We start from the raw sequence: 22,670 nt of genomic DNA, 5'->3' as shown, positions 1-22,670 counted from the left end.
GATTCCAGCCTATGGACTGTGGGGATGCAGACGTTTGGGGCAAAACAGTCTTCAGGCGCATGCGGCTACCTGCTGTGACAGTACGTTTCTGGCACACTTCGTTATTAGAGTGTTGATGAGGATTCTTGGCCTATTTGAACAGAATCAGTGACTGTCACCGTGATGCCCATGGCGGCCCCTGGACCCTCAGCACTGCTCCTGGCCCCTGTGAACACATCCTGGCCTGTGGCAGCTGCGAGATTCGCTGCCCACCCCGACCCCCGTCTGCCCAGTGCCACGGAAGCAGCTCTGCTTTAAGGCAGGAGCCACACACGTCTCTGTGAAGGGCAGGCAATGAACACTGGCCCTGGGGCCCGAGGTCCGGGCGCTGTGCACAGGGCGCTGGTCTGCGACACGGAGAGTGAACCTGCCCGCCAGCTCTGAGTCTGAGCGCCCAGGGCAGGTGCTGGCCGTGCACGCAGGTGGCTCCTGCGTCCTCCTGGTGGGATGAGGGAAAGGCCAGGAGCGCCACCTCATTTTCCAGTTCAGCCACCATGAGTCTGTCCTGCTTTCTCATCTGTGGCTGTGCCTCCCACTCAGATGCTTCCCCGAGTGGATCCTTTTGGGACTGGTGGCCTCTACCTGGTGGGCACGGCCCCACCACACAGCAGCTGCCTTGCCCTCCCCACCTCACTCAGCTCCATCCGGTCACGCACTTCCCGCCTGCCTGGATCCCGAGGGGCCTCCAGACGAGCTGGTGTGAGGGTGGCTGCATCTGGGCAGGACCAAGCAGCCCCAATACACAGGAGACCAGGGAGGGCGGGGAGGGGGCTGCACACCTGCCCCGGCCCAGGTGCACAGCCTGCTCAGCTTAACCCCAGATCAGGCTCCCCGCAAGGTGCCAGCTGGTTGAGCACCGAGCCTCCAAAGAACCTCGGGTCGTCTCCTCTCTGCACACCGCTCGCAGAGCTGCTCCTGCAGAGACACGGGTGGGAAACACCTAACAGCCTTGCTTGCTGGGGGTGCAGACGCTCACGGCACGTGGCACAGAGCAGCCTGCAGGACAGCCCTCCCCAGGGAACCCCTCGGTGGCAGTGTCCAGCCCCCGGGGCCATGTTTACAGAGCACGTGGCGGTCTGACCTCTCAGACCTCTTGAAGCTCATGGAGCCCAGGAAAAGGTGAGAATTCCCAACTGTGCTGCGTCCACTGGTCACTTGCCCGGCCCGCCGCTGACCTCTTGCCTGTCCAAGAGGGGCTGGGGCAGCGCGATGCTGGAATGACCAGGGGACCCACCCATAGAGTGCCAGGTGGCTGGAAGAGGGCCAGGCAGTGGCGAGCTCAGGAGAAATGCCTGTGTCCCCAGACCCACTTCCTCTGGTCCTGAGCGTCTGGCGGGGCTGTCACAACCCAACTCGGCCCCGTGCATGGAGATTTGGCCACAAGATGTCCTTGGGACACTGCTCACAGCATGTGGCCTTGGTGGGCAGCCCAGAGCCCAGCTCAGGGCCAGCAGCCGTGATCTTCTGGGAGCCTGTGCCTTCAACGGAGGTGAGGGCCAGGTACGGATGGACACTGTGTCTCCCGAGCCCTCTCCCCCTCCGGGGCTGAGTCACGGCAGGCAGCACGCACAGCTCACCTCCAACGCTTGGCAGGCACCTCTGGCTTCTTGTGGTGCCCTGTCCCTCTGCTGGGAGGACACACTACCACAGCTGTTTTCGTGAATTCAGTGATTCTGCCAAAGGACCGCTGAGCTGATGGCGCGGATGTAAGCGGGCATGGGCACCACGTCCTCAGCCGCGGCCTGGTTTTAGAGGCTGCCCCAGCCCAGCGCCCGGCACCTCGGGGTCACAGCTGCGGCAGGACCCGCAGAATGACTGGTATGTTCACAGCTATGCTCTAGCGAGGAGGCCAAGTGGGTCCTGAGACAGAGTCCTTTGCTGTTTAGCACCGGCCTCTGGTCCAGTCTCCAGGACAGACACACGGGAGGGGACGCTGGCCTGAACGTTGGCTTTGCTGGGGGTGGGGGCACATGAGAGATGCAGGAGCCCGGCCAGGCCGGAGAAGCAGAGGTCCTCCTCCCGAAAGGGGCACCCAGTGCCCTACTGCCTCCCGTGGAGAAGGCAGAAGGTGGGGTCCTGAGCAGACCACAGTGCCCAGAGGACGCCCCACACATGGGGTTCAAGTCTCCGCAGCCTAAACAGAGCTGCCCGTCTTCCTGGCATTCGTGATGTGGAAACCCTTCTGGATGCGCACCACCCCCCAACATCCCAAGGGCCGCAGCCCCTCCCAGATGTGCTGGAGGAAACCCGGCAGCACCTCTGTCCAACTGGCCCATGGGGAGGCCCGTCCCTGAGCTGGGACCGTGCATAGCCCCCCAGTCAGGGGTGTGGGTCTGGGGGCCCCCGGCTGCATCAGCAGCACAGGTTGCAGGCAGTGTGGTGGGCACCTGGGCCTGGTCGCAGGGCAGATACCTGCTGGTCCAGGTGACCCAGGTCAGACGTCTGCTCTCTGGATCCAGAACGCTCTGCTCTGCCCACGGGGACCAGGCCAGGCTTCAGCGGCTGCCCATTGGCTCCCCTTTCCGGGGCCCAAGGTCATCCGCCCACACCCGCAGCTCTGGACCCTTGTCCACCACGAGGCTCTGCAGCCCCAGGACCCGTTCCCAATGCCGCTTCTGACCTTCGGGGCAGAGTGACCACAGAGCTCTCCAAGGATGCAGGTGGCCCTCACAGCTGTGGGGAGGCACATCTTCTGGAGCCCAGGGAGGGCGAGCTGGTCTCACATGAAGCTCCCCCAACACCCTCGGTGCCCCCTCTCAGCACCCCACGCAGTGCTGGCATTTCAACCCCACTTGTGTCCCTCATGGTCCCTGCTTCAACCAATCAGCCAAACTTCAGAGCCCTTCAGCCCTCGAGCTGAACCTGGAGGCCAGACTCTCCAGCAGGGCCCTGTTCCAGTGGGTTCGGCATCCCGCCACCTGGATGCACACGTGTTCTCCAGATGCCTGGGAAAGCCATGCAGCCCTTCTGGAGCGCAGCCACCGCAGACCCCACCCTCTCGGGCCTGCTGGGACCCAGTCTGGTTATAAGCAAAGTGCGGAGTAGGGGGGTCCTGAGTGCCCCTTGGGGCCCCTGCCTCGGGGGAGGCCATTCAGGTCCTGCAGCCAAAGGGGGGCTGACCTCAGGTAGGGTGCGAAGGGGGCTCTCCTGGCAAAGAAGCTGATGGAACGAAGGGGTTTGTGGCCCCCAGCTTGGTCGGGCTCTGCCCACAGCCCCCATCCCAATTTTCAGGGTCCCATTCCTTCCCAATCAACAGCCCAGCCTTGAGAGAAGCTGTCCTGAGGTCTGGGCTTGGCCCCACGTGGGAACAGCCAGCGGCTACCCTGTGTGAGCGGCTGCAACAGTGCCCTTGGTCCCTGTCTGTCTTGCTTGAGCTGCTAGGCTTTACGCCTAGAAGCCATCCTGGGACAGCCACCTGCCACTCTTGGCCTCACTCCACGAGGTGGCCCTTCTTTCCTCCTGCTGGTCCTGCTGGAGGCCTAGCCCTGTGCCCTCCCCACCACCCCCATGAGGGGCCCTCTCCCTGCCGTGCTCCCGTCAGGAGCCCGTCACCGGCTCAACCCTGTGATGCAGGAGCTCCTGGCTATCTGCGGTGTGAGGAGCCCAGGACCCGGGGCCCACACTTGGCGTCCCTGCTGGACGGACCAGCCACCCTGCCCAGTGGAGGCTCTGAGGACAGACAGCTCTGGGCTCTGACCACCCGGGGAAGCAGGGGGTCACCTGGGAGAATTCGTACCTCAAGCCTGCAGGTTTGCAAACAAGTTTATTATCAGGAGCCCCCGGGTCGGCCTCTTGTCTGGGTTGCTGGTGCCCAGTGTCTGGCCTGGTTATGCTTTAAACGGCAGTCACTGTGGCACAGATGCTGTGCTTCATGAAAGGGAGCAGGTCCCATGCAGAAAGGAAGCCCGAATGACTGGCTCTTCCCACGACCAGAGGCGCCCGTGGCCCATGGCCTCCAACCCCTTGCACCACCTTCCAGCTATCCAAGTGTCCTCACAAGGAGCCACGAGTCACGTGCACGGGTAGAGAGACCAGACACTGATGCGCTGATCCCCAGACCCTGTGGCCAGCAAGCCGTCGGCAGCAAAGGCCACGCAGTGCACGGTGGCGCTGTGGAAGGCCAGCACGGCCAGCGGCTTCATCGTCCGCCAGTGAAACACACGGACGCAATGGTCCCAGCCCGCGGTGGCCAGGATCCTACGGTCTGGCCGAATCTTGATGTCGGCGATCCCGGGGTTGGTGAGCACGTGAGTCCCACGCACCTGTGATCAGAGAGGCAGGGAGAACCGTTAGGTGGCTTCTTAGACCTGCCTCCGTGCCTCTCCCTCTACCAGGACGCCCCCGTCAGGAACAGGGAGCCAAGCATTCCTGCCAACTTACTGCCACCTCCTGGAGCCAGCACAGGCGACCTCTGCCCTTGGCCAGACCCTCGGGTTGAGACAGGACAGACCTCAGTGGACTGCGGCCTGGGCCCTTCCCCAAGGAAATACTGCCCCCCAGCGTCCAGGCAGCACGGCCCACTGGACGGCAGCAAGGTCAGTGGGTCCTCTCTCGCGAAACCTCACCGCACCCAAAGCAGGAGGAGCAGAAGGAACGCAAACCCCACCTTCAGCAAAGCCGGGGGAAGGGCAGCCCTGAGTGGCATGCGAGGAGGAAGGCCACCTGGGGCTGGATGCGCAGCCATTGCGGGGCCATCTGGCAGCTCTGCCCCACGCTGACAACACACACTTGGCCATCGTCGTGATGACCCAAATGGCCACGTCCTTCCGCCCATCCTGCCTTGGCCCAGCCCTGGGCGCCAGGAGTCCTTGCTGCCTCGGGGTCGCTGGTGTGCCCACAGCAGCTCCCCTTTCTCTGCTAATTCACCTCCTGTTGGGCCAGAGCAGCCTTAGGGAGAGTCATTCATTTTTCAAAGACAACACAGGGAAAAGGAGGAAAAAAACTCGGCGAAAGATGGCAGCATTCCTCGGAAGCAACCAGACACTCACCAGGCACTTTTGCAAATCAGCAAAACAGAACTTCATGAGGCAATGATCTCCATAAAACAAGAACCAGGAGAGCAAACCCAGAGGAGGGAGCCTGATCCACAGGCACCGAGAGAAGCAAACACTGCAGAAGTGAGGGGAATCGGAAGAGACAGCAAAGGCAGGCGTGACCCAACCTGGGGACAGAGGCGCGGCCACTGGAGAGAAACAGAAGATGTGGAAGGCCGCACAGCTGCTCTGACCTTTGCCATTTAGAAAATCTGTTCTTGCTTCTAGAAACTGAAGTCTTAGGATCCACAGAGAGGCTACAGGGTGGTCACAGGAAGGTGCGCTTGATAACGTCATTGGACGCAAAGCTGATTAGTCCTTTTGACAGTCAGGCAAAAGGATCAAGTCAACCGTGAGGACAGAATGGCCCATGGCCACGTCTGGGCCATGTCTGGGCCAGACGGTGGGGTGACGCCTGCGAAGCTGGGAGGAGAGGCCCGAGAATTTTATATCCAGCCAAACTGTCGCTCAGGTATGAGAACAACAGATGAGCATTTGTGAACATGTAAGAACCCAGGGGATGCGTCCCATCAGCTCTTCCTGGAGAACTAGGAGATTAAGTCCAGTCTCTTAGGAGAAAACAGGAGAACAGCAGCAAGTGGCCTGGCAGAGAGTAGGGAACATAGTCCCCTGCAGGATTAGGCCTGAGACAATACGGGGATCAAGGCTACAGAACCGGTTGTGTAACTAACAGAAATACGGGAGGGCAGCAAAAGAGACGGGTGTGAAGTTCACTGATCTGCTCATCTTTGTCATCTGGGTCGAAGATACAACAGTCAGCCTCATTCTACGGAGATTATCTGACACCCACTGAGGTGCTGACAGAACAACCTCACTTCCTCTCCCCACCCAGGTGTAATCGTTTCCTAGTATTTGCCCTTGTATTTCTCTGAAAAGGAATAAAAATATACTCAACAGACTTTTGACTGGATTCCAAAGTTAAAGCCAAATGTGCGCTGTGAACGTGAGAGACACCAAAAGAATGACTGGCCAAGAAACCCCAGGAGCCAGCAGATGAGAGAGTCGGGGCCCACCCTGGGGACCAGGGAGCACTCGGACAGACTGTGCCCACAATTGACAACGACAGAGTGTGTACAGTTCACAACGAGAAGCTGCGAATGTCTGCTCAGCAGACAAACAGACACCCTTCATGAAGCTGGGACTACAGGAGGTGGCTGTGATGGACAGCTGGTGCCAGACCACTCCACGTGCTGCCAACAACCACCAACTGGACAAAAGACACTGCGTGACTGTGTCCAGGCACCAACACCGGCGGGAAGGGCAGCTGACAGGGGAGCCTCCCAGAGGCCCGGTAGCTCTCTGCTGGGGGAATGTCTGGCCGCAAAGTCCAGGTGGAGCACAGCGGCCACGTGCAGCCAAGGAGGTGATTAGAGGGTGGAGCTGCTGGAACCCGTGGGGTGAGGCAGCAGCATGGAGGGGGCTGGGGGAGGGACTGCAGGCCATGTGGGTCCCACGAGTCCTTGTGAGGGCTGGGCTGTGCCCACTCAGGGCACCACACAAGGTTAACCGGCCAGTGGCTGCTGCAGGGTTAAAGGGAACGAATACAAGAGATCAACAGTGATCTTGGACCCAGCAGCTGAGGGTGACATCTGTGTGTCCACACAAGACCAGCTGAGACCCCGCGTGGCCACGCTGCAGGGCAGGCATCACACCCTGGTTGGGCCTACTCTGGCCAACCATGATGAAGCTGGAAACCAAGCCCCACAAGTGCGAAGGGGAGGTACAGTTTGGAAGGTGAGTCCCACCGCATTACAGGAGCCTGGGGATGACCCTGGGCCCCACATACTGCCTGACGGAGTGGGAGCCAAGCCCATGGTGCAGGTGAACAGCCACAGGGATGAGAGTGATTGCAAAGTAACAGAATCCAACCTCCATCTCCATCAGTACAACGTCTGGCACAGACAAAAATTACTAGACACCCAAAGAAGTAGGAAAAAAAGCAGTTAATGGAAACCAGCGCAGAATGGCATAGGTGTGGAACATATCAGACAAAGACTTTAAAGCAATATTTAAATGTTCCAAAAAATGAAAGAAAATGCAAATAATTACCAAAAAATTGTCTTGATGAGTGAACAGATAGGATCTATGAGCAGAGAAATGGAAATTCAGAACCAACTCAGAACAGCCAACACTCTGTGAAGGTGGAGAGCAAAGCGGGAGGACCGACTTCACAACTTGCTGTGAAGCTACAGGAATCAAGACCATGGATCTTGGTGGAAGAACAGACAAACAGATCAGCGGAACAGAACAAAGAGCCCAGAAATGGACCCCCATAAACACGTGACCTTTGACACAGGAGCAAAGTAGCCTTTTCAACAAATGGTGCTGGAACAACTGGACGTCCACATGAGAAGAAACGAATCCAGACACAGACCTGCCACCTTCACAAAAATCAACTCAAAATAGACCAAAAACCTAAATGTAAATTGCAAAACTATAAAACTCCTAGATGACGACAGGAGAAAACCCAGGTGACCTTGTATTTAGATACAACACCAGAGCACAATCCATAAAGGAAACAACTGATAATCTGACTCACTAAAATTAGAAACTTCTGCTCTGTAAAGACACTGTTGAAAGAATGAGAAGACAAGCCAAAGACTAAGAGAAAGTATCTGCAAAGACGCATCTGATAAAGGGCTGTTACCCAAAATACACAAGAACTCTTAAGAAAATGAGCAACCCAATTTAAAAATGGGCAAAAAGCCTGAACAGACACCTCAGCACAGAAGATACACAGATGGCACATAAGCATGTGAAAAGATGCTCCACATCGTATGTCATTAGGGAAATGCAAATGACAACAGATACCACTGAACATCTGGACACATGTCATTATACATTCGTCCAAACCCATAGGATGTACATCACCAGAAGTGACCCCTGATGTGAACCATGGGCTCTGGGTGATGATGAGGTGTCAGTGTAGTTCCATCGATTTTAACGAATGTCCCACTTGTTGTGGGGGGGATGTCGATAGTGGGGGGACTGGGGGTATATGGGAAATCTCTGTATCTTCCTCTCAATTTTGCTGTGAACCTAAAACTGCTCTAAAAATAGAGTATTTTGTTAAAAAAAAAAAAAGCACAATAATAGAAAATGTAGAACTGAAAAGCTAATAACTGACGTGAAAAATGTGTAGGACAGGCTTAACAGCAGATTGGAAACTATTATTTTTTAAAAGTCCGTAAACTAGGGGACATTATCAATGGACATTATCTGACCTGAAGAAGAGAGAAAACTGACCAGAGCCTCGGGGGCCATGGGACAATGTCACTCAGGGAGGCCAGACCCCTGAAAACCACAGATAAAAAGAACGTCTCGGGAGTGGCCGAGGAGAAGCCCCACGAGGTGATCAGGAGCGAGGACCAGATGCCACGAGTCCCCAGCAGACGGGGGTCACCAGAGACCACGTGTCCTCAAAGCACACGAAGGAAGCAAACCAAGTGCTCCAGAGAAAAGGCAGAGGTTGTCGCAAAGCATGAAAAAGCAGAGCCCCACTAGAGGGCCCGACAAGACGGCCAGGCAGCGCACACGGGACAAAACAGAACCCGTGCAATGAGGTCGCGTGCGCGGCTGGCCCACGAGGGGGACACCTGTGTGTGAAGGGAGGCTGAAGGTGAAAGATGGAAAAAAGCTACAGAAGGAAGTGCAGCCAGAAGACACCTGGCCTGAGCCATGTGAATCGTTGCTGAAACGGGCTTTCAGGCAAAAATCCTTTCCAGAGATAACAAGGGTTCAACCCCCCAGGAAGATTCAAAATGCAGACCAAGAACACACAGGACCCAGGAAAGTCACCAAGATGGACCCAGCAAGAGCGCCTGCCAGAGGCCGTAGCAGGCATGGCTCTCGGCCCACGTGGCCCACGTGAACCACACGGCTGCCTGAGGGGCAGGCGCAGCTGGGTGGCGGGTGGCAGAAATACCTCTTTCCAAGCATGGGGGCCACAGGAACCTACTGGCATTTCAGGGAGCTGGTATCACTCAGAACTGGTTCTCCAACCACAAATGGATCAAGTTAGAAGCCTAGAAATAAAAAATAACTGGGGAAAGAATCAAACATTTGGAAACATAAAAACACTCTGATCAGCTCCGCAGTCAGAGAACAAAGAAAAATCGGGCGCCCGGAAGTGAGTGTGATGAAACCCGGTCAGAGCTGCACATCGAGCCTGGAGGACTCAGGGGAGGAAGAGAAAGGTAGACGGGAAATGGGGAAAAGATGTTTAAAGAAAACAAACGTAAGCCTGGTCAGGAATGGACAGGGGACAGTCCTGCAGATAAAACAGGGATGCAATCACAAACAACTGAAAAAGGTCAGTGCAGCCAGCACGTGGGCAGCGCCCCTGCGGCAACCCATCCAGCCCCTCCACGCCCGCCTGCCCTGCCTTCCTGCGGCCTCTGTCCAGTGCCCAGGCCCGTGATGTCCCGGGCCCCTCCTCCTCCGTCCATGGAGACCAGCAGCGTCCCCGCATGTCCTGCGCTCTCTGCCACTCCGATGCCCTCGTCCAGAGGAATCCAGGCTCAGTGCTTCCTGTCTGTGCTGCACACAAGCAGCCATAACCCACTCACTGGGCGGGTGCCCAGCACGGCCCTCACCCCCACCGCCCCCTCCCTCAGAAGTTGGTGCAGCCATGCCCCCATGAGAAGGCAAAGCCCACACGTGTGCCCGCGGCAGGGGTGCGTCAGCCTGAGCCCCGACCCATGGACAAGGACAAAGTGACCGTCACAGCCCCCGACTCTTCCTCTCCCAGGAACTCCGCCCTGGGCTTGGAGCAGTGGGTGCGCCGGAACCCACTCGGGGGCCTGCTTCAGGGTGGATTTGTTAACAATGGGGATGTTTCCCAGGGAGTAAAGGGCTGCTTCCAAATCTGCCATCTGCTGGTGGAGCCAGGAGCCCAGGTGGGGGCCGGGGAGTTGCAGAGCAGCCTGAGCAGTGGTCCTTGCGCAGCTGGCTGCGAGTCGGGTGCGGAGCAGAGCACATCCATGCTAGTGTTGCCACCTGGGAGGGGCTGAGATGCCCAGGACGGCCCAGGGGAAAGGGGACAGGAGTGATGCGCCCCCACCCTCGCAGCCCCTCCTGGAAGCTCAGAATCAAGGCACAAGGCCCTGTCAGTGGGGACCTGGACTGGAAGAGACCAGTCCTATCGGGGCCCACCAGCACCCGTGTGTGGTCAAGGCGGCCGGAGGCCCGCCCATGGTGTCCCGAGATGTGTGTGGGGGGGGTGGTGGTGGTGTTGTGCCCATAGCTCCTCAGGTTGGGGCCCCATGGTCTCCCTCGCACCAGCCCAAGTGTCCCGCTGCTGACACTTAAGAGGGAAGCCCCCAGCAGGGCTGGGGAGCGGGCGGACAGTGGCCACGCAGCGGGGAGGAGGGGACGCCTGGCCGACCAGCCGTGGGCGTGGTGGGGGAGAGTGGTCGTCTGACTCCAGCCTGGGTTGGCTGGGGTGGGGGCCTAGTTATTACTTCAGGGCCTAGAAATACCGCTGGCTGTAAATCAGCCCCTGCTTCAAGGCCGTGGACCCTGCCCCAAGTGTGGGAGGGAGGGGCAGGTCTGTGCACCACCTGTGTCTGACGACAGCCAAGGCCCAGACCCCGGGCTCGAGGGGAGCAAAGCGAGCAGCCCCTACAGGTGGGTGAGCGTCCAACGTCCTAGAGAGGGTGGCTGAAGGCTCCAGTTACCGCCGCGGCCCCTGGCCAAGCCCGTCTCGGACCAGGACCCTCCAGGAAGGATCCCGGCCACCAGTGGCTCTCACAGAACATGACCTCAGGTGCCAGGAATGTGCGCGCAGCACGGCCCCATCTGGTTCCCATTACCCTCACTCCACGCGGGAGCCCCATCTGCGCCTCTGCAGCGCCCGCCCGCCCACCCGCCCAGGGAGATTGATTTGGGCTCATTAGAGCTGCTGCCGCGAGGTAAGGCACATCTTTGCCCATGTGGCTCCACGGCCAGCACCTCAGGGCCAGTTGCGACACCGAGGGCCCAGGGAGAGGTACCTGCGGACACTGTGACACTGAGGCCCTCGAGGCCCCGACACCTCCTCCTTGAGGCCTGCATTCCAGGACCTGAAGGTGTCTGGGCCTCTGGGGACATGGACGTCTCCAGCGAGGCCACAGTGGGCGGTCGGAGGGAGGAGCGGCGCCTCCTGGGATGCACGCTGAGAGAGGCCCCGGCCGCGGCACAGCCTCCACCAACCTCCCGGCTGGCCTGGCCTCCCTATGCTCTGACTTTCCAATTCATCTGCACAGTGAACCTCCAGCTCTGCGCTGGAACATGCCTCATAAATTTAAGTCTGAAGTTCCTGCAGCTGTTTCTCCAACAAGCCAGGGGAGACCAGGCCGACCTGGGCCAGGACGGCAGGAGGGGCCTCTTCCCGGGGTCCTGGGGGCAGGGCCTGGGGGCACTGCAGTCGGTGGGGCCCTCAGGAGAGCCACCTGGGTCTCTAGGCCTTTGCAAGGTTGGGCTGAAGTTGAAGTCACAGCAGGACAGAGTACTGGACCTCATTGGGGGTGGGGGTCGCTGCTTGGTTCCCACCAGGCAGGAGCAGAGGAGGGTGTGGGGGGAACCCCGATGCCCGCCTGGCCAGGCTCTGTGTCCTTGACGGCTCAGAACATGAAGACCCAGCACCACGTGGCTCCGCCCCATTTCTAAAGATGAGCACTATGGTGACTTCCACTCCCACCACCCACATCCAGGACTTCAAGGCCTTGGAGACCCTTGCCCTGGGATGGATGCTAGAGAAGCTCCACCCCCACAGCCGGCCCCAGCCCCGTAGGGAGGCCTGTTTGACCCCATCCCGCAGGGCCTCTGTGGACTCCCTGGGACACAGGACAGGAAGACGGACGGGAAGCTGCTTTACTGCAAGTCAGGCGAGCGTGGCACAGGCTGGTCTGAAGGGGGGGCGTGGGGGGCAGGGGGCGATGCCAAGGAAGCTGGAATACCTGCCTTGTCCCCATGTCACATGACCCCTCCCTCCCTCCCCCTCCCCCTCCCCCCTCCCCGGGACTCCACAGGGCTGCTCCCCCCTCAGGACCCTGCCCAGACCCTGCAGCCACAGCCACTCGCTCTGGTTCTAGCTTGGTCCTCCCACAGACTGTGCTTTTTAGGAAGCTAGAGCAGTCCCTCCAGCTGCCGCATGGAAGGTCTCCTTGCCGAGTCCGCCCTCGGCCCCTAGCTCCTGCCCAGGACTCCTCACCCACCCCTGATAGCCCTGCCCCTCGCTGTCCTGCACCCAGGGTGTGGCAATGCCCGCTGGGCATGGCAGTCTCTCCCGATTTTCACCCATGCCTGCCCTCCCCCACCCACCCAAGTGCACAGGGCCTCTTCCCTGGCTGTGGGGGCCCCGGGCTGCTGGGCAAGGCCTCCCATCTGGGGAGGGCCTGAGAGATGCCCTCTTCCTGAGGCCTCCTGTCTGCAGGGAAGCCTGGACCACGCAGCCCCTGTAGAGGGCGCAGCCACAGGCCCTGTCCTCCAGAGCTCCGGGAGGTGGGATACACGGCTCCCCACTGGGGCCCCACTCCCCCACCAGACCTGGGCTTGCAGAGCCGGCCGTGGTCAGGTCTCAGCCTTCTGAGGCTTCCTGGTTAATGGGGGCGCCCCCGCCCAGAAGCCAGTGTGCACTCAGGCTACCGGGGGCTGACAGGCACAGGGCACACCCAGCACCTCACTCCCCAAGACCTCACCCATCTGAGGCCTGGCCAGGAGGCTCCCCTCCCGGCCAACTCCATCCCCCCCTCCCAACAGGGCTGAGCACTGGGCACCCAGATGTGGCCCCAAGGGCCCCCCAGCCACGTGGGATGGGAAGCCATTGAGCCGTTACGGCCCTCCCACTGCCCCCGGGCAGCCTGCAGACAGCCACAGGGGCCTCACTCAGGGATTTCTCCATGTAGGGTTTCAGTTTTTTTCTTTTTTTTTTTTCTTTTTGATTGATCAGTTCCTTACTGACCAAATTCCTCTGAGTTTTGCAAACGGGCTTGCACAGTCCTGGATTCTACATGCCTTTCCTCTAGATGGACGAGACGTGACCGTTGTTAGCCAAGGTCTGAGGGAAACCCAAACCCTGTGAATGGCTCACGAGCGCCAGCCCCTCTCCTGCCGTCCGCCAGGCCTGCCCGCGCCGGGTCCGATGATTAATTAACTGGGGACCTGCCACAAGTCCTCTTCATGCCTAAATATTGTTCCAGCCCATCAGACTGTTGGTGCAGAGCAGGATAAATGACACCTCGGGCCTGGCCCACTGACCTGCAGGGCCTGCTGCTCATCCAGGCTCCAGACGGCCAGCGTCTTCTCTGCAGAGCCTGAGACGCCCCTGGCCTCCTGGGAGTCGAAGTCCAGACCCATGACAGGCTCCGTGTGGCAGGCAACGCGGCTGCACACTTTCCGTGAGGAGACGTCCCACAGGGCCACCGAGCCGTCCTCGTAGCCGGCCAGGAGGAGAGGGCGGGGACTGGAGTCAGCCTGCAGGGACAGCTTGCAGTCAGCTGGGGGATGCTCGGGGGTCCCAGGCCTTCTGGAGGAGAAGGGGCTTGAGATAGGCCGCCTTCTCCACTGAGCCCTGGGGGGTCTGCACACCCCCAGGGGGCCGACACCCAGACTGGGGCCAGTGCGGGCTGGGTGGGGCGCTTGCGGTCGGGGTCTGGGACACTGGCTGGTCCTCCCGCTCCTTCCCACCAGCCGAGACGTGCGGCCACCCCTGGGCGGGGCCGGCCACCTGTCTAGAACTGCCGGCCAAAGAAAATCTCAAGCTCCGTCTCAATGAAAAATGAACCTTCTGTACTTTGTCAACGTTGCCGCGGAAGCCCCCCAACCGTCAAGGCTGCAGAGTCAGCGCCTCGCCGGCCGAGCAGCATGATGGATGAGGGCGCGGGTCAGAGGGCTGCGCAGCCGCCTGCAGGGGACCATGGGGACCCTGGGTCGGCCTGGCACCGACCGAGAGCGGCCGCCCCGTGCTTGGTGCCCAGTCCCGGGACCACCGCCAGGACCCGGCACCTTTGCTCTCCACTGAGCTCCCAGGGCTCAGAAATGACCAAGCGCCCCCTGCCAGCGGAGAATTTCCCGAGGCCAGGAGCTCAGCCGGCGGCCCTCAAACCCCGGATGGCCAGCGGTGAGCACAGGGCCTGGGGGCCGCCAGCAAGGCTGCCTCCAGGGTCGCCTGCAGCTCCAATGGGGGCCCGCTGCTGGTGGGCAAGGCTGGTGCTGAGCCACGTGCCTAGGCGTGGCCGACAGCACCCGGGCGGGCCCTCCTGGTCCACCTGCTGGAGCTCGCTGCCCACCCAGAGGGGCTCCACGCCCAGGTGTCGCACACCGCGAGTGTCTAACATGAGTGGACGCTACGTCCTCAACCCCAGGAAGCAGAGCTCGCTGTGCTTGGTGTGAGGGGTACGTCTCAGGGCCCTGCAGAGTGAGGGGAGCCAGGGGAGCCCTGTGCAGACCAGCTCTGGGATCTGGAGGACGCCTCCCACAAGCCCTTTTTTCTGATGATAACATGTGCTCCCAAAAACAAAAGCAGGAAGGAGGAGTCCAAGAAAGCAGCTGTGAGGAACTTGCTGGGGCCCCTTGGGTCCGTCCCCCTTGGGGCACTGCTGTGTCCTCCCACCAGCTTCCCACCGCACTGCCTGGCCCAGCCTGCTCCCCAGCCCCCACCCTGCATGTTCCTCCTGCATCCAGGGCTCCCCCTATGGTCTGGGAGCTCTGAGTGCCTAGGCTGGAGCGGGGGCTGCACACCGCTGAGCCCCCTGTGCAGGCACACAGGGAGGCCAGGACAGGAGCCAGACCAGCCACAGGGCCCCGTGCCAGGCTCTGCCCCTGCACTGAGGCCCCTCTCCTGACACGCAGGGTCCCTGCGGCCCCCCAGGATAGACCCTGCAGGCGGGTCAGTGCTCTGGGGCCTCAGTCCTCTGGCGGCCACGCCCTTGGTGCCAGGCTGACTTCTGCTCGCTCTGCGTCCCGCCCCCCACCCCTGGGTGTGCCCCCCAGCACCTCGAGGTTCCCCAGGGAGCCCCTGGCTGGGGGTGGGGGGGGCACTGGCGGACCTGCTCCAAGGGTTGGTGTGGACGACCCCTGACCTCCTACATGACAATCATCCTAACAACACAGGCCATCCACTCTCAGGAGCAAAACAAGAAATCTCTGAATGTTTCAGAAAGGAATCCCACATCAGGCCACTCTGCCACACTCAGATCAATAAGCTATAACCTGGACCTCCAGGCTTGGAGAGGAATAAAGGGACATTTCAAATCAGAATAGACTTTTCTTAACAGGATGCTTTGCGCTGGATCTGTATCAACTAACACAACTCGATTTGTCCTTCTGTCAACCATGTCAATTACCTTGACAAGTTTGTACATCCCACTTCTGCACATTTTTCTGATGGAATTCTTACACGATTAGGCAATGACAGCATCTCCAGGGAGGGAGGGTGAGCGGATGCAGCCCCGTCCCGCCCGGGGCCTGTGAGTGCCAGGCCACCTCCACAGCCTCCGCTGCCCCTCCAGGCGCCCCCCCTGCCACCGCCTGCCGGCACCAGCAGCTTTGCCATCCAGGTGAGTCTCAGAGCCCCCACTTCCTCACGCCGCCCCCCCACTATGGGCTTCTCTCAGTTCAGAGACGGCAGGGACACCAACTGCAAGACAGGGCAGGGCCCTGGAGGGACAAGAGCTGGGCCCAGGGACCCTGCGGGCACACAGACACCTCCAAACCATGCGAGCCTGGCTGTCTAACCCATATGGAGAGTCACAGCAGGGGCAGGAACGTCCTCCTGGTCCCAGGCAGCCCAGGGCGGCTCTGAGGAGGCACAGGTGAGCTGCTCGGAGCTGAAAAACAGGCCGTAGGCAGCAGTCCGGGACAGCCCTGGTCAGTGACCTGCTCCCCATGGCTTCTGCAGCTGTAAAGACGCTGCCGAGACTCTTTCCACGTGAATGCACCGGACCATCCGCTCTGCTGCCCCCAGAAGTAGACGCCCATTTTGAGCTGGTGCTGACCGCTGGGGGTGGGAAGCTGCCCCTCTGGTCAGGAGGGTCCCTCCCAGGCCTTGGGCTCAGCCCCAGAGGCAGAACCCATCCTGCAGGGACTCAGGCCTGTGACTCCACTGCCCCCCGGCTTCTGCCGCAGCCCCAGGAGATGCCTCCAGACCCTCTCTAATCAGAGAGAACAGCCAAGAAAGAAGGAAATGGCCGCAGATCAGAAATACCAAGTGTGGCCGCAGGGAAAGCCAGCACATTAAGCCCACTCCAGCCTCAACAAGGCAAAGAAGTAACAAAAATTAATCCCGGCGACGCAGGGGCCGTGCAGGCTTGCAGGGTTAGTCAGCACCCCCTCCCGGCCCCACGCCAGGCCGCGCCGGTGAGCAGACCAGAGGGGAGCATGTGGCTCCCCCAGGAGGGGGCCACTGTCTCCCACATCGCCCTGCGAAGACGAGGACGAGCCCAGCATCCCCAAAGGGTCTGTAGGCATCCTCACAGCAGGAGGGCTGGAGGGCTGGGGACACCAAGGCTGAGGAGGACGCTGTGCACACGCCTCCCAGGGGCCAGTGCCCGTAGGTGATGAGGAACCAAGTCCCTAACGGGCATGATTCACACCTGGCGGGCGTGGCCGGCAGGTGTGGTCGGTGGGCGTGGCTGGCGGGCGCTGGGCCTTACCTGCCAGAGCTGCAGGCACATGGGCATGCCCGGCCTGGCCTGTGCCTCGGGCTTCAGGGAGCACACTGACGTCTTGGACGGCATCTCCAGAATCTGAACCTGACAGTAAGAAAACAAGCCGAGTTGGGCCGGAGCCAAGTCAAGTCTGTGCTGCACAAACAGGAGACTCTTGAGGCCTCAGCCCGGCCACTGTGGGCCTGTCTGCACCTTTGGGAACCCAGGCCGTGCCTCCCGCGTTGACCCATGGGCTCCTGGGCTCGGGGGCTGCCGGGCTGTGTGGAATGCACGCGTCACTCATGAGTGACCGGCAGGTCCCTCGAGCAGTGTCACTGCCCTGCAGCCACCTCAGGCCGCCTCTGCGTTGACCTCTTGGCCAAGCAGGTGGCCTGGCCCACGGCACTGACTCAGCTCACTCAGCCTCCCGCCCTCCTCCTGGCGCTCCTTCCCGGTCGGGCCCCACATGTGGATGACCCTGAGCCCTCCCGGACTGTCGCATGGCACCCAGACCTGCACACCTGGGGCCCCAGCGCCTGCTCCTCCACCCTGTGTGCAGCCTGTGCTCAGCGTCGCCTGACGCTGACACAGCCCCTCCTGCGCCTGGCTGGGTGACGTGTTCCCACCTGGTGGTTCCGGCCACCCTCCTGGGGAGGCTCCACCAACAACAGTGTGCGCCTTGCAGAGCTGCAGGGCACCCTTCGTCGACACAGGGCAGCCCCAGGTTTTGCAGATGAGGAGTCTGAGGTCCAGACGCGTTGGGGCATCGAGGGGACAGAACCTACACCTGCTGGTCCAATTCTGACACCCGGGGCACAGAACCCCCAGGAGGAAACCCCAGGGTGAACTCAAGGTGTAACCACGCAGTGTAGAGCAGGTGTGTAGCCCTGCTGCTGCTCTCACTAATGCACGTGCACACGCGTATACACACACGCCCACACACATGCACACACAGCCCCCTCCGCCCGTATCACGTTGCCTGCAGGGCCAGCATCTACCCCAGACACCTAGTCCTCACTGCCCCAAAGAGACGGAAAAGGACCTAAGTGACATGAGCGTCATCCCGCCATGAATTAGAAGCTGCTAGAAGGAGTTCCTGCAGCACCCAAGAAGCTCAGGGGAAGCTCCAGCAAAATGAAGGAGGTACAGGAGGACGCGGTGGCATGGAGTGTGGCCCAGAAGTGACTGAGCAAACCAAAGAGGAGGGGGCCCTCGGAGCCCTTCTGTCCTCCGAGGTCAGCGGGAGGGAGACAGGGGTGGGGACTGGCTGGGCCTCAGGCACCCAAGCCCGTCCCGGCCAAGGTGGGGGGCCTGGAAGGTCAAGGAACATGGTGCTGGGGGCTGGATGCCTGCCTTCCTATTTCTGCTCCGACGCCAGCTTCCTAAAACGTCACTACATCAGGAGGACAAGCTGCCGGGCGATGGGGGAGGGGGTCCCGGGTCAGAGAGGGATGCCCCCACCCCCGATCTGGGGGCTCAGGAAGACCCCTCTGGTGGCAGTGAGGAGAGGTGCGAGGGCGGGGGGATCGGGCAGAGGCGAGTGGCCCAGAGTGAGGGCGACACCAGGGCAGCCCAGGCCTGGGCTAGGCGCCATGAGAGGGGGCGCAGTGCTGGCATCCAGAACAAGTGCTCCTTGGTCCTTGTGGTCCCAGGAGGGGCTCCGCACTCTGCCGGGGCCTCCCACACACCGGGATGCTTCCACCTGGCATTCAAGGGCAAGTTTTGTTTCCAGAAGGAAAAATGTCTGGTTCGGGCAAGTGTGGCCACCCAGACGGCCGGGCCTGGCTCTGTCTGGGCACAGGCCAGTGGTGCCGATTCCAGGTGGGAACATGGAAAACAGCCCTTTTCCCAGGATGTGCAAGGTTCCCAGACCTGTGGCTCCCAGGCGGGGGGGTGGTGGTGTACCAGGAGCCGGGGAGCCAGAGAGAAGCAGAGGGGACGAGCAGTCTCGGGCCAGGCTGGCGGGGGCAGCGGAAGGTGACCTCAGCGGAAGTGTGGCCCGGCCCCCACCACTGAGGAGGCTCGGCGCCACCCGGCTGCTGCCACCAGGAGAAAGCAGAGCCCTCTCTTTTCACATTAATAAAACTTTTAACAGGTTTTTGGCAAACTGGCAAGAAAATTGCATGTAGCTCCTAATTGGTGACTTAAACGCCATCATGAACAAATAGATGCCTGTTCCTGCCTCATTATTTATGAGCTGAATCTGCTTTAAGACTCACGACTCCTCTTGGGCGGGGGCCAAACTTCCTGGGTGCAGGGCTTGAGTCCCTGCCCAGCCCCGCCCGCCGCACAGGCCCTCAGGGCAGCAGGGGACACGGGGAGGACGGGGCGTGGGCGGTGGGAAGGGGCCTCCCTTCCCCTGCACATGTACCCCGAACCCACGCCCACTCTCGGCGCCCCCAGGCCCCCACACACCAGGCCGTCCCGCTGCACTTGGGGCTCCTTCCCCCACTGCCTCCAACCAGCACCCCTATCCCCCTGCCCTCGGCACTCCCCGCCAGCACCCCGTCCTGGGCTCTGCTTCCCCTGGGGATTCTGCCCCTTCTGTCCCTGGGGTGTGAACACCACTGTCCAGCCTGACCAGTCCCTGCCACAGATCGCTGCTGGACGCTCAGCCTGAGCTCCATCTGACAGTGACCTTGGGGCTCCATCCCGCCCACTGCCCCTAGGAGCCCTGTCCTCTGACGGGCCCCACTCATCTGTGACTGCGATTGCCACCCTGGTGCCAGCCCTTACGCCCTGCGTCTCAGCCCTGCCTAAGACCTCTCATGCCAGTGCCCAGTTATGACCCCAAAAGGCCGCCCTCCCCTGCTGTCCTGGCTCTGAGGCCTACCTCGACCTCATGGGGTCTGCCTGGGGCTTCCCTCCATGCCTGCCTGCTCCCAAGGCCCCTGACAGCCTCGGGCCCTGACCTCGTCCATCCCGTGCTGCTCCTGGCTGGGTGCCAGGGCCTCCCAGAGACCTTGGCCCACTTCGGGCCCCTTTCCCGACCCCCAGCACCAGGGCCACCTCAGGTGACCAGGCCAAGGCTGGCCGGAGGAGCTGCTCGGGACACAGCATTCCTGCAGCCAGGAGCCCAGGGTGAATGGGCTCACTCACCTCATCGCTGCCTCTCCCCGGCACAGCCAGCATCCAGCGCTGCAGGCCCCCAGCCAGCACAGAGCCCCTGCAGAAGCCCATGCTCTCCAGGAGCACGGAGTCCACGATGGCGTTCCTGCCCTCCGCCAGGTCCCACACGCACAGCTTCAGGTCGCGGCCCTGGCTGCCAAAATAAGAGGAGACGGGCCGTGACCCTCCCAGGTGAGGAAAAATGTCAGTGTGTTGTGGTCGGCCGGAGGCCACAGGACGGCAGGGGACACTTCCTGGGGAGGGCCTGGGGGCACCTCAGCTAAGGAAGGGCCACACGTGAGTCTGCAGCCCAGACGCCTGATGCCAGCTCACGCACACGGGCTGGCCTGGGGAGGCTGCAGACTGAGGCCCCGGGCGCCCCATGGCACAGGCCCCATGGCCCGCCTCCCGTGGTCTCTCTGCTGCTCCCTGTGCTGCCAAACTGTGGGCCCTCCACCCCTCCCGCCCTCCACCCCTTTGTGAATTAACTGTGACCACCTGGCAACTCCACCCTCATGAATGTTCCCAAGTGCATTTAAAACCTACATTCACACAAAAACCTGTAAGCGAATGTCCACGGCAGCTCTGCTCACCAAACCGGACATAGCCCTCCAGCAGGAGGCTGATAACTCACCATGGAGCATCCGTCCGCACCTGACCTCGCTCAGCACCAGAGCAGCAGCAGGGACACACAGCCACCCGCAGGAATTAGATGCCCTTTGCTACGGGGAGGAAGCCCGTCTGAAAGGCCACACACTGCACTTCCACCCGTGTGACCCTCTGGGGGAAGCAGGGCCGCAGGGGCAGAGGACAACAGGGTCCTGCCCACAGAACTTGCCACAAAGAGTGAACTGTTCTGTGTGTGACTGAAAAAACCCACCAGGAGGTCAGGGTCCCAGGACAAGCTGCAGACAGAGATGAATGCCCGGCACTCGGTGCTCAGGGGAGAGCAGATGAGAGCCGACCTGAGAAACTCAGGAAGCGTGTCCTCTAGGCACTGTCTGGTTAGAGACAGAGGAACTGGACAGAGACACGGGACTCTGGCTGGTTGGTGTTCTCACAGGTGTGGGTTAGCAATCCTGAGACCCCCTCACACGTCCAGCAGGAGCAGAGCTGGACAGAGACGGATAGGAGTAGGGGCGGGGGGCCGGGTCACCAAGAAGCCCGGCAGGCGTTGGCCCTGAGTCAGAGACGTCGGCCATGAGCGCATATCTGTGCAAACACAGACATAGACGGACAGACACAGAGGTGCACACAGGGTGTACGCAGCATGGAGGTGCACACGGGGAGCCCGGGTTGCCCCCTGAGAAGACCCAGAGGCAACGACACCCCAGGAGTGACAAGAACGCCCAGTGCCCGGTCTGGCTTCTTATCCCTTTTCCCCCAGACAGCAAGAGCTGGGGCAGGGTGGGGGGCCAAGATGAATTCTAAGCACCCTGTAGGGCCAGAAAATAAGGAAATACTTTTAAAAATGCAACAAAGGGCATGTCCAAAGGACACAAGCACTAAAGTTGGAACAATCTGAGCAATAAAATAAATAACAGTAGAATGAAATTCTAACCCAAGAATAAAAGAAATCTCCACGAGCCCAGACCCATGAGTGAACACATACATACACAGGGAGGAGAATTCCTATTAAACAGAAGAGTTCCAATGAAAGTAGAATGCTATAAAAGGAGGAGGAGAAACCCTCCCCGTGAGACCAGCCCAGGCACAGCTGGGGGGGCAGAGCCCCTGGGCGGACGCTGAGGACGGAGGGACGGGGTATCTGCAGCCCTGAGGCTCACTGTCTGCTGCGTGGCTCTGACGCTCACCAGAAATGCTCCTCGCTGGGCCTCGGGACTCATTTCCTAGGAGTCTGGGAAGCAGAGGGAACGGTCCCTGCCGGTGGGACACCATGGACACACCCTCCCCAGGTGGATGAGCCCCACAGATGTCCCAGACCCCTGACAAGGGGACGAGAAGGGTTTCCTCCCGAAAGCCCACCTCCCCAGTCTGACCCCAAGAAACCCCGGGGCTGAACCAACGTGAGGGTCAACCCACAGAACCGCTCTCCCGTCCTCCTCCCAAGGGGTGAGGTCCAGACAAACAAGGGAAGAAGCAGCAGCACAGGCCAGTGGGGACAAAGGGGACAGGACAGTGGGCCGGTCCTGGAGCCGTGGAAGGGGACAGGAGGGCACGTGGGGCCCGGCATCTACCCGCACCGTTGGGAGACCTCGGTGCCGCGCGGATGGATGCCCCCCAGGTGGACCCAGGGCACCCAATCCTGATCCAGACCCCAGCTCTGTCTGGAGAACCGCTGGTGTTGGCAGGATGTGCCTGGATCCTGGGGAGCAGGAGTCGCTCGGCCTGAAGCGGCAGCGACGCAGGAGAGAGAGAACATGAGGCCTCTTGACACCGTCTCCGAGTGGAGCTCAGGAGAGAAGCAGCAGTGGGAACCGTGCTCTCACATGGAGGCGCCGGCCCCGGCCGAGGGCGGCCACACAGGGAGGGAGAGCCAGCCTGTCTCTAAGGAACCCCCAGAACAGTGGCTCCCTGCCTTCTTCGCCTGGACCCCTAACTGCTAACGCTGTACACGCGCCCAACTGTGCCACCTCCACACTTTCCCCCACAGTCAGGGACCCTGGCACAGCCCATGTGGGTCAGTGCCGGTCACGGAGCGGCAAGCTCGGGGCCCCGGGACGAATGCTGGGCTGGTCAGTGCTCACCAGGCCCTTGGACTGGACGGGCCGCGCCTTTCCCTGTCCCTTGTATGTGTGTGTATCATCCCCAGGGTGACATCTCCACATTTGGGGAGGACAGCAAGGGGATGACACTGCACACAAGGCTGACTGCCCACCCT

The 22,670-nt window shown here is 60.9% G+C and overlaps 1 protein-coding gene across 1 annotated transcript in view; it reads right to left on the bottom strand.

The window, feature by feature from the left end:
- Window positions 1-3,785: 3,785 nt before the first annotated feature.
- Window positions 3,786-22,670, bottom strand: part of GNB1L (G protein subunit beta 1 like) — a 46,487-nt gene continuing 27,602 nt past the window's right edge. Inside the window, exons 4-7 of the mRNA XM_057526973.1 lie at window positions 19,820-19,982; window positions 16,727-16,825; window positions 13,332-13,547; window positions 3,786-4,301 (exon numbers count right to left, since the gene is read on the bottom strand). Coding sequence (XP_057382956.1) covers window positions 4,050-4,301; window positions 13,332-13,547; window positions 16,727-16,825; window positions 19,820-19,982 — 730 coding nt within the window. The 3' untranslated portion in view covers window positions 3,786-4,049. The remainder of the gene's footprint in view (window positions 4,302-13,331; window positions 13,548-16,726; window positions 16,826-19,819; window positions 19,983-22,670) is intronic.

This window comes from Balaenoptera acutorostrata, chromosome 13, assembly GCF_949987535.1.
Source record: "Balaenoptera acutorostrata chromosome 13, mBalAcu1.1, whole genome shotgun sequence".
Lineage (NCBI taxonomy): Eukaryota > Metazoa > Chordata > Mammalia > Artiodactyla > Balaenopteridae > Balaenoptera > Balaenoptera acutorostrata.
The sequence above is the reverse complement of the archived record's forward strand: the minus strand, read 5'-3'. Positions and strand labels throughout refer to the sequence as shown.